At 30.2% G+C, this 11282-nt stretch overlaps 1 protein-coding gene across 1 annotated transcript; it reads right to left on the reverse strand.

The window, feature by feature from the left end:
• Positions 1–2618: 2618 nt before the first annotated feature.
• LOC126846355 (myrosinase 1-like) lies at positions 2619–8921 on the reverse strand. The gene is made up of 12 exons (XM_050585689.1): positions 8129–8921; positions 7940–8017; positions 6423–6700; positions 6208–6342; positions 5758–5880; positions 5484–5673; positions 4928–5025; positions 4434–4575; positions 4026–4174; positions 3810–3956; positions 3254–3357; positions 2619–2855 (listed from the first exon to the last, which is right to left on the reverse strand). The coding sequence occupies exons 1-12, from the start codon at positions 8184–8186 to the stop codon at positions 2729–2731; spliced, it is 1629 nt and encodes a 542-aa protein (XP_050441646.1). The 5' UTR covers positions 8187–8921; the 3' UTR covers positions 2619–2728.
• Positions 8922–11282: the final 2361 nt, after the last annotated feature.

Consider the following 11282-nt stretch of genomic DNA (forward strand, 5'->3'; position numbering starts at 1 on the left):
ACAAGTACACGGATAAGTCGTTCTGGTCGTTTTGATATTTATTTTTCCTGTTGCATTTTTGGCTGTTAGTGAACTCTGTTAGTGTTCGGTACACGCAGAGATGGGCAAAATGGATTACAATCAGTAATCGATTACAGACGGATTACGGATTAATCGTAATCCACGATTAATAAAAAAACTGGATTACATTTATTTCAGTAATCCTACATTTTTGGATTAAGGATTAAATTTAATCCAGTAATCCTTAGTTAACGGATTACGGATTACATTATTAATCTAGAATTAAAAAAGTTTGGATTATTTTATTTTAGTAATCCCGAGTTTCGGATTACGGATTACTTTATTAATCCAGTAATCCCTAGTATACGGATTACGGATTACATTATTAATTTAGGATTTTTGTTTTATTCCAATAACCCAAACTTAAAGATTACTGTTTTTTTTTCATTCCAGTAATCCAAAACATTGTACTTAAATAATTTTTTTTTTAAATTAAAATGTATTTAAATCATTTTTTTCTTTTATGCGAAGCTGGGAGGTATTGTTTTTACAATAATGTGTTTTATTTTTACTAGGAGTAAAACTAAACCGCTAAGCCGATTTCTGCATACGAAAGTCTAAAGATTTCAAAATTTTAAATGTAAAATGTTAACTTGATTATGGGATAATATCATATTTTTCAGATTATAAAATTAAACAATAATAACAAAATAATTTATTTAACAAATTGACAAAAAAGTGTTGTTACATAAAATGTGTTTAAGCTAGATAAACGTGAGCTTTGTTAAAGTACCTACTAGGGCAGAGTATACTAATTAATTATTATTTGTAATCCATAAATCCGCAATTTTGAATAACGGATCACTTGGATTAATTAAAAAATAATCCAGTAATCCGGGATTAATAATTCTGCCCATCTCTGGGTACACGTATTCGTGATCGTTCATAAAAAGGGTTCGTTCGGACTCGGTAAGGTTTTTATTGATACGTGCTAAACGGTCTGTGTACATGTACATTAGCCATAACGGATCCATAGCTTTGGCCAACCCGAAATGATACAGAACGTGCAACATGCCGACGACTTCGTCTCGGAATGAAATCACATCGGTGTGAATTGGGTTATTATTCTTAATTAGGCTTTTCAACATGTCTATACCTCCGTCGGACAACAGATATCTCATTAGGTTCATGAAATGGCAACTATTGAATACAAAGCTACAAACGAGTTCTTGGTAAATTTCGTCTCTTACGGCCGCCCTTTCTTCTGCCGGACATTTTCTTAGCTCGGACAACGACCTGTTCGTTGTATGGCTTTCGTATCCTGTATCGATGTTCAACAGTTTCTCTATGTATTTAACCGATGAAGTATTGTCATAATTTTTTATACCGAAACACCTAGGCGACTCACTACTTTGCCAAATGCATGTAAAAATTACAACCGAAAACAGCGGATAGGAGAAGAACATCATGTTTGCATACATGCAATGTATGCAAACATGTGCGATGGCACGCCTAACACAAGAGTATCACATATTGCTCATCGATTTTTTAAAATTATTATTATGTGCCAGTCGCCATCACCAACCGCAGAAATAAAAACGAAATATAATTATTTTCAATCCTGTATTTTCTAACTGATAATAATTATGCGATTGAAGTCATAGAAAATTTGAAAAAAAAACAAGTGGCACACAAGCACTCTCTCAGTATGTATTAAGACAGTTATATGTACTAAGATATTAGTACGATCTGGTATAAATGCTCGAATGTACTACCAGTACTACCAGTACTGTTTTTAAACTTGTATTGTCTATTATTTATGTAACTAATACGCCTAAACCCATAAAAAATTCAGTGTCCTTTTGATATTATGTGTGTGAGGTGTACAAAACGCTTACCGAAACGTTCGATATGACTTACAGGTTAGATTTAGAGAAATGGAAATGATTGCTTCCATCACAGAAATAAAGACCAACCTAAAGTATCGTTAAACCTGATTAAAATCAATGATAAAATATTACCGATGACAAAAAAAAAATTAAAAACACGGCGGAAATAGATCCATAGAAGTTGAACGTTCACTTTTTGCAATTTGCACACATTCGTAACGATGTTGGATAGTTGAAGCCCGTCACCCCAATAATATTATGACAGCTGGTGTTATTTGGAATAATTATTTATTTAGTTTTCGAAATCCGAAAAGTATATATTATACTGAAACAAAATCGTTAAAGACAATTTTCAATATTATATACTAGTATGGGTTTTAATGTCAGTTTTGAGAAGAAAAAAAGTTTAGTAATTAATATTTTTCCATTTAATGGCAATTGCGGTGTATTATCTATGTGCAAAAGGTCGTAAGAATTGTAGTAGAATATTTTATTGTTGCACATAAGACACGAGAAATGCAACGTTATGTTATATTTTAACAAGAAAGCAAATTATACAGAGTGCGTTTATTAGTATCCGTTCATTCACAAAATCGTTCTAATTTTTCTCCGAGTTTACCAAATTTTAGATATATTAACATATAAATAATAATAATACACTTTAACAACGAATTAACCAAATACAAACCCAAAAATTATAATAATATTATATATTGTTAAAATAAATCTATTAAAAATCTATTAATCGAGTACATTTTTTTTTTACTAACAACTATTTTTAAAAAGAAAAATTAGTTTATGGTTCTATTTAGATTATGTTAAAAAAAAATATTTGTAGTTCAGCTTGACGTAAGTGGTAGTAACTTCTTTTCCTGGAACAACTTGTTGAAAAAGTCAAAACAGCCTTTCTTTGAACGAGGTCTGTCTGACTTATCAAAGTCCACCTCATAAATACCGTATCTATCACTGAAAAATATGAAACATGAGATCAATTTAGAGTTAACATTTGCACGTTTTTAAAGAACGATTATTCCTATACCTAATATACGCAATAAATTATTCGGGTTAACCGTTATGTAAATTGAAATGCTAGTATTTAATGTAGATGTTTGATAATCTGTTATTTTTCTACTATACTACTAAGGTAATTTAATTTGTTTTTGTAACTACAATTATTTGAAATTCTATAGGTTGTGTATTTAAATGGTATATATATTATTGTAATATCATTAATATTTAAGTATATTTACTGAATTATTAGTAATAACTATTAAAGTATTAATACCTACACGAAATAAAATTATTGAAACTACTTAAATATATAACAAAAATATGTCGTACGTTTACAGATGTTTTCAACTTACTTGTATCCATTACCCCATTCAAAGGAATCCATTAGCGACCAGACGCAATACCCGAAAACATTAATATCGTTCTTTAAAGCTTTACTCAACTCCACTAAAATACCCTGCAAAATCAAATAACGTACTGTGTTATTATCAATGTTACTAATTTTCAATTAAATTTCTCATTTACCCTCCCGAACTAACCTCTTACTGATTTTGGGTACGAGAAGGATTCAACAAGTAACCAAAATCATAAAGAACAATACCGGGTGATCCATTTAACGTTACACTTAATGTAAGTTATTATGAGCTCTATCAGTTTTTGAAACTTAAATGGTAATTTATGTATTTAATTTACATTTAGATTTAGATTAAGAATGATTTGCTGAAAATTTTCACTGGTCGACAACCAGTTTTGGATTACTTGGATTACTTTGAATTACTTTTAAAGTTATCAAGGTTTTTAAATTTGGGACGGGAGGAAGCGTGGAGTGTATTGTTATTTTTATCTGCATTCATTACCGCATCCCCCCCCATTCTGTTTTAAAAACTTTAAAAATATAAGCATCCTTACACGATGATATTCAATTTTATTTTTAGTGTTTTCTTCGGGTGATTTCTCTTTTTCGTCGGCAACTCCGTTTTCACAAATAAAGAATTTGGTGTCCTTCTTACATTTTTCGCTTAACCATTTTAAAATATTCGTAAATCCGTTATAATTCTAAAAAAAATAAAAAAAATTGTTTGTAATATTATACGACATTATCGAGTAGACTTTATGATTATTTACGTCTTCCGGTTCGTGAGGCGCTTTCCAGTCCCCTGAGTTAACTTTTTTATCGATGACTTTCAAATCCGTTTCTTTTTCCAGTTCTTCCTCAGACATTAGTGACACTCTCATAGCGGTATAATAATTAAATGACATGAAATCGTAAGAACCTTAAAAAAAAGAAATGTAACACAATTAGTCAGTTTTAAATGAATTAACGCTTTTTATTATTAATATTAATTATGAACAATATTTAGCTCTGGTTTGGTGGTTTCAAAAACAAATCGCTTAGTACATAAATAAAAAATAAATGTAACTTATAAATGTGTAATATTATGTACTTTAATATTTTGTCATAATCTACAGTTGATTTTAAACTTAAACAATTTAAATTATTTTCAATTTTTAAAAACAAAACATATTGAGTACCTATGAGTACTTTTTTTTCTTCTTCGGTGAACGGAATAATTCGCCGAGTATTAATTCCTTTCCGTTTATTTGTGTCTTCAACACAGTCCACAACGATTTTTGGAAAGTTTCCACTTACCAGCGGTTCAATAAATATACCGACCTAAGTAAAAAATCGCATGTAAAAATATTTAAAATTAGCAGTGAAATAAACAAATCAGCTAAATGATGAATTTTTACATAATATATATTTATAAATGCATATATAACATTATATACAGGGTGGCCACGAAAACCTTTTACATTTACATTAAATTAGTAAAAATGAGTTCAGGAAGGTGGTGTTCGTAAAAAGCGTACACCCGTAAACATATTACATAAGTTAAAAACATTTTTTTTTTTTAATTAATATTATTTTGCCTTTTTTAAAATGTCAAGGGTCACCCTGTATGTATATACAAATATATATTATTATTATATATATATATTTTTTTTAAGATAAATTGTATGCATACATTATGTTGTAACACCAACTCTGAGGCTTTTAAATCATTTTCGTCCTTTTCATTACGCGGGAATCCCCAAGTCACATCGAAGCATATGGTAACTTCCCCTAAACATAAACGCAATCGACGTATGATTAGAAATAATTACACTAATAATTGAATTTTTTGGCAAACGTACAACGCAGTGATTTCAAACTTCAATATTATACAGGGTTTTTGGTTAAATTGAGAACTTTAAAAGTAATTATTCGAAACTGGTTATGGACTAGTCGAAGTTTTCACCATATTATAATATATTTCAAAAGTCCAAGTTAACGTTTAAGAAAGGTTTATAAGGCTTAACACCTAAACGGATGGGGTAATATTTTTTAAAAATATACCAAAATTGAGTGAGATATTGGCCATAAAAATAAAACAAAAAAATGATTTAAAAAAAGTCTAACGTTCTCTGTGATATTAAATGGGTCATAATAGTTAACCACTTTGTACACGAATATTTTTATCAAACGTTCATAGACGAAAACCTATCACTCGATCAATCAAGCAATAATTCTAAAGCTGTTACCATTTTGAGTGGACTTGAATTCATTTTCGTATATTCTGTACGCCGTAGCGTGAGCAAGCATCATATTACGAATAGCCAAGTAGTCTCCAATACCGCCGAATTTTTCACCCAAATTTGGAGCACACCCATAAAATCCTCCATAGCCTTCGGACACCATCCTTGGTTCGTTAATTGTTGTCCACAGTTTCACCTGTAATCAGAGCATATTATTATTATAGGTACACACTATAATAATTAAATTGAAGACGATTCAAAATAAAAACTGTTAACTCACTTTATCTCCAAATGTTTTATACAAAAACCGGGCGTAGCTCGCAAAACATCCCAAAATGTAATTGTTTGCCCAACCACCAACATCCTGTAATCTTTGAGGAAGATCGAAGTGATACATAGTTACCTGTACAATAATTAATTTACTAATAACTATCCTGGGGGGTGTATAATAAAGAATAACTTAACAAAATCAATATGCCACAATTTTTACACTAGATGTAAACAAAATAATTTTACTATCCCTAATGTCCACAAAAATCATCCACAGAGTTATTTTTTTCATACGTCGGTCTAAGTATTTTTAGTAGCTTCACTAACGAACATAACTAACATAATTTTGCTATTACAAACATTAAAAATACTACTTAATTATAATATTATGATACAATTATTTAATTAAATAAGCTAACTTCATTAACTATTTATATTTTATCTATTAAAACCTTCGTACCATTGGTTGAATATTGTTGGCGAGTAATTTATCGATGAAATCTTGATAGTGTTTAATCGCGATATCATTTGGTTCGTGATCGTATCCGGTTGGCAAAACTCTCGACCAGCTTACCGAAAATCGGTATACTTGAACCTACAATATAAAATGTATAGAATTGCATACATCAATATTAAACGTATTGTCTGAAGACTGACAAAATGTTTTAAACTCACGCTGAGTTCTTTCAGAAGGGCGATGTCCTCGTCAGTCTTATGATAAGAGTCACATGCAACATCAGCATTGGCAACATTGGCATTTGCAACATCAGCATTGGAGGTGGGGTTTGTCAAATTGTCACCCGAAATCATAAAAATGTGATTCATTTTTGAAATACCCACAAACTTGGCATTTCCCTTGTGTTTATCCGGTAAATCTTTCGGGCGCTTGACACATACGAGATTCGAAGTTTGTTTCTTATGCAAATGCACGTCCCAAATGTTCACACCCTTTCCTGTAATAAAATATTTAAATCGATATTTTTATGATTAAATAATTGAAAAAATTATTATTTTTTTTAATTTAAATTGCATTTACGGATTCGTTCACCATTCTATTCATTTTAACATGTTATCTTACATCACTTCTTCTCAGCTTTTTATCCACATATATTTTCTTTTTTTGTGATTGAATGGAATGAGATTATAAATTCGATGACTTTCACAAAAAATGTGATTTTTAACGGTTTTGATTATTTTGAAATGTTCAATACAAATACATTGGATATATCTTCTTTATATATAAATTTCTTCTGTCCGTGTGTAAGTATGCAAACTTGTCCTAAACGGCTGGACAGATATTTATGAAATTTTGTGTGCGCGATTAAGTTGATTCGAGAAAGTTTTAGATTCACAATTTGATCCGATAGAACATGTTTTTAATTTTTAATTAATTATGATTATCAATAGTTATCAATACATCTCTATGGTTTTTCATACTACATGGATACAGTGATCCGATCAGCTGATTGTGTGTCTTTCTAATACACGAGCAACGCCGGATCGGGACAGTATGTATTTATATAAATAAAAACACTTGCATAAAATTAAAATTTCAAATTCATTATTTTATACTTTCATATTACAAATATTATTTTTGATTCATCAACACTATAAGACATTGAATATTATATAAATAAAATGAAGTGTCATGTCGACGGGTGGATTTAACTTTTTTTAATGTTAAGGCACTATAAATATTCCACTCCTAAAATATTATTAGTGAACACGTGTGGGGGGGGGGGACTTAGGCCATAACTGAAAATATAACTCCTATAAAACACCAAGGAAAGCTGCTTACTCCGCTTATTTTGGAAAACGCCACTAAACTTATGTTATTCGTTAAAACCCCCAAAATTAATTCCTCCGAGAAAATGAAATTGTTACTTGGACTATACATTCAAGCTGTATCTACTACTAGATAGAAAAAAAATGAATAAACCTTTATTTCGAAGTGCTATATTTTAACTGTATTTCGGCACTATGGATAATATTAAAAAGTTAATTATTTTGTTTATTTTAGAACATTGTAAAACAACATAAGTGCAAAAGTTAGAGTAAAGAAAAACTATAAAATTGTTATGGGTTTCCGAGAAAATTAGTGTCTTACGTTAATTGGTTCGTCTTGTACATGTATTTTTTTCCTAAAAATATAATTAACGAAAAATAAAAAAATAAAATAGAATTATTCTTACCGTCTTCGAGCACTGCGCCTTCAATTTGATAAGCACTGGACGAAGCGCCGAACAAAAAATCTTTTGGAAAATCCACGACTAAGTATAATAGTTGAAAATATATTTTGTTAAAATAATGAATTTTTTTTTTATAGTGTATTTTGATATGTATTTATAAAACTAAATAATAACGAAATTATTTTTACGTACCTGTATTCATTTTTTTTTCTCGATTCACGGTTTGCTTTAAAAATAAAACAAATAGCATTCGATATGTGCCAACTTTTGATTGAATAATACATTTTGATATAAACACTCTGGTATTTATACCGTTTGGATCCCGTTAAATTTGAGTAGGTATCATTTTGGGTTTACGTCACCTCAAAGATAAGACGTTAATGTATTGTATTGTAAGTCGTAAATTTTCAGCTTTGATGCGTATAATCACGATTAACTTAAAGGAAAACAGCTAAGAAAAAGGAGGTACAGTTATGTTGTGGAGATCATAGGTCTTTAGAAAAATGATATTTTATCGTAAAACAACAAACACGTTAATTATGTTCAAAAAGGAAAAATGCACAATTAGGTATTATTACTTTCCGGTATGTATAAAGTATATTTTATGCTAAATTGATCTCCCGAGTGTTGTACTATGAACTCGGTTATAAGTATGTTACACTACTCCTATATCAACAAAAAATGGAACGGTATTACAAGCAGCAATATTGCTTTAAAAGCGAATTCTTCGTTTTTAGTTTTTACCTTAATAAAAACAAATTTGACAAAACATTTCTTTAAAAAAAATGTATTGATGTTTTTAAGCTACCTATGCTAGAAATACCTTGAGTCTAATTTTCAGATTAAAGAGTGACTCAGTCTGTCGTTAGACAAGTAGAGTCTACAACCAAACGTAATTAGCAGTAGGAAAAATTAGCCTATTAGGTTTGAAAGAGTAAAAACTTTTAAGTAGCTTGGAGATTAACCAGTTGTGGATGTGAAAAAGTGCAAAGAAGATTAAGTGCAGCAAATAATGATGCTTCGAAGCGTTGATTTCACTTTTCAAATAAAAAACGCTATAAAAAAATCAAATAATTACAATGTATATTGTATAAAGTTCTTATTAGACCAATACATTATATTATACCTGTAAGACATGGCCTCCAATAATAGGACATGCCTGGCGTGCAGAAAAGAAAATGTTAAGTAAAACTACTTCGTGAAAATCAGATGAAAAGAGATCCTTGAGACGACCGAGTCAACGATGGCGGGACGGGGATATCAAGACCTCTAGGTTGGTAGAAAAGAAAAATGTAAAATTTGAATTATTTTAATTTCCTTAAGTTTTATAGATTGCGCTTTATTATTTCACTTAAGAAATTCAAACAAGAACACTATATTAAGATGAAATTGTTCTCGAATTCATTATACTGTCTGTGTTGGTAAACCAAAAAAACCAGTAAAGTGGGGTCGGTGCATAGTGGGGACAGAGCATGGTTGGGTCGGGGGCATATTGGGGACGGGGAGGTCACAGGTTTACAGGAATTTTTAAATCTGAAAGTGATAAATTCACTTTCGAAAAAACGCTTCGATGCAAATCGGTAGTTAGTATTTTCAAGCCAGTACAGTCCAAACCAAGCACAGTATAAACCAGCAAAGTTAGAAAGTTTTAAATGAAGGTTCTGTATTTACAAATGAGCATCAAAGCGTTTATTTAAAAGCGATTTTATTCAATTTTATCACTTTTATTTATAATAATTCCTGTAGACCTGTGACCTCTCCGTTTCCTCATTGCTTTGATTACATTATGCCAATACTCTACTGTACTAATTCTCTCGGATAAAATCACTTTCAAATTAACGCTTTGATGCTCATTTGTAAATACAGAACCTTCATTTAAAACTTTCTAACTTTGCTGGTTTATACTGTGCTTGGTTTGGACTGTACTGGCTTGAAAATACTAACTACCGATTTGCATCGAAGCGTTTTTTCGAAAGTGAATTTATTACTTTCAGATTTAAAAATTCCTGTAAACCTGTGACCTCCCCGTCCCCAATATGCCCCGACCTAACTATGCACCGACCCCACTGTACTGTTTTTTTTTTTTTTTGCAAAAACTTAGCGGACCAAATAACACATACACATGTCTTGTTATATTTTGTTGGAATGGTCGACGATTCATGTTTCAATCGTTTGTACTCCATAGTTTAAATTATAATCGCTTATTCTCAATAAAATTAATATTTATTTATTTTATACTTCCATTAAAGCAATCTCACACAAACTATTTATACTTCATAGATTATATTATTTCAAAGCTATATTATACTTCTATTTTACTGGATTGACAATGTACAAAATAAAATGCAACTTAAAAAACCTTTTCATAGATCCTTAAAATGTAAAGGGAGGGATAGTGAAACGGGTTTTACCATTTAAATACATTAGAAAATCGCCGTTTTACTGCCTCATCCTGTATATTAATTTCTTGTTATTTTCTAAAGAAAAATCGATTTTCTTACATTTAAATTGAAATAAATCGTATACTGGTACTGTGATGGAGAAAACAATACATTTTAGCTACATATATTACTTATTAGTTAAATATTACTAACGTGTATAGCCACTAGCGGTCGGCTGTTACCTGTTACTTAACAATAACTTTTTATGGAGATTTTAAAAATTGTGTTTTTTTAATAATAGCATAGGAGCAGTACCATGATGTTAAATGTTCACGAGATTTGATCTAGTCATAAAATAAAGTATTAGAGCTACAAGTTATGAACTAAAAAATTAAAATTAGCACGAAGCAGATTATCTAATGTTAGACAATTTAAACAATCAAGCGTAAATCTCTTTAAATGAATAACAGTATAACAATATGCAAAACATTAGTTTTCCTTTAAAAAAATTGTGTAATAAAAAATACATTTTGAGGCGGTATACTGCATAAAAACCAACACTTAATCTGAATCCAAAAAACAACAGTCCTCTTCATAATTTGCAGGTAGTTGGACCTTATATACTCATAGTTGACCTTCGGTAAGGTAATATAACGCAGGCGATAAAATAACGAGATAACGACAGTGGTTTTGTTGTATCAGAATCATTAAGTGTCTTAATAAGTACACGGATCGGTTTTTTTCCAAATAAATCGTGTATCTACTATAATCAGTTACACTATTTAGTCGTCTGTGATATCATGTAATAAACACAATATTATGATAACGACCAAAGGGCCCTAATCTAACCTAACATGGATAGACGTTACCAACTGATAGTTTTTAGTGTCTGTTCGTTTCTCACATCTGGTACACCGGGTTTTTAGTTAAAAAAAAAAATTAATTTATGTAAACTTAAAGTCAAA

The sequence above is a fragment of the Adelges cooleyi genome, unplaced genomic scaffold (assembly GCF_023614345.1).
Source record: "Adelges cooleyi isolate 19-005CV unplaced genomic scaffold, UGA_ACOO_1.1 ACOO_flye_CR_arks_rails_tigmint_CR_PRNA_9, whole genome shotgun sequence".
Classification (NCBI taxonomy): Eukaryota; Metazoa; Arthropoda; class Insecta; order Hemiptera; family Adelgidae; genus Adelges; species Adelges cooleyi.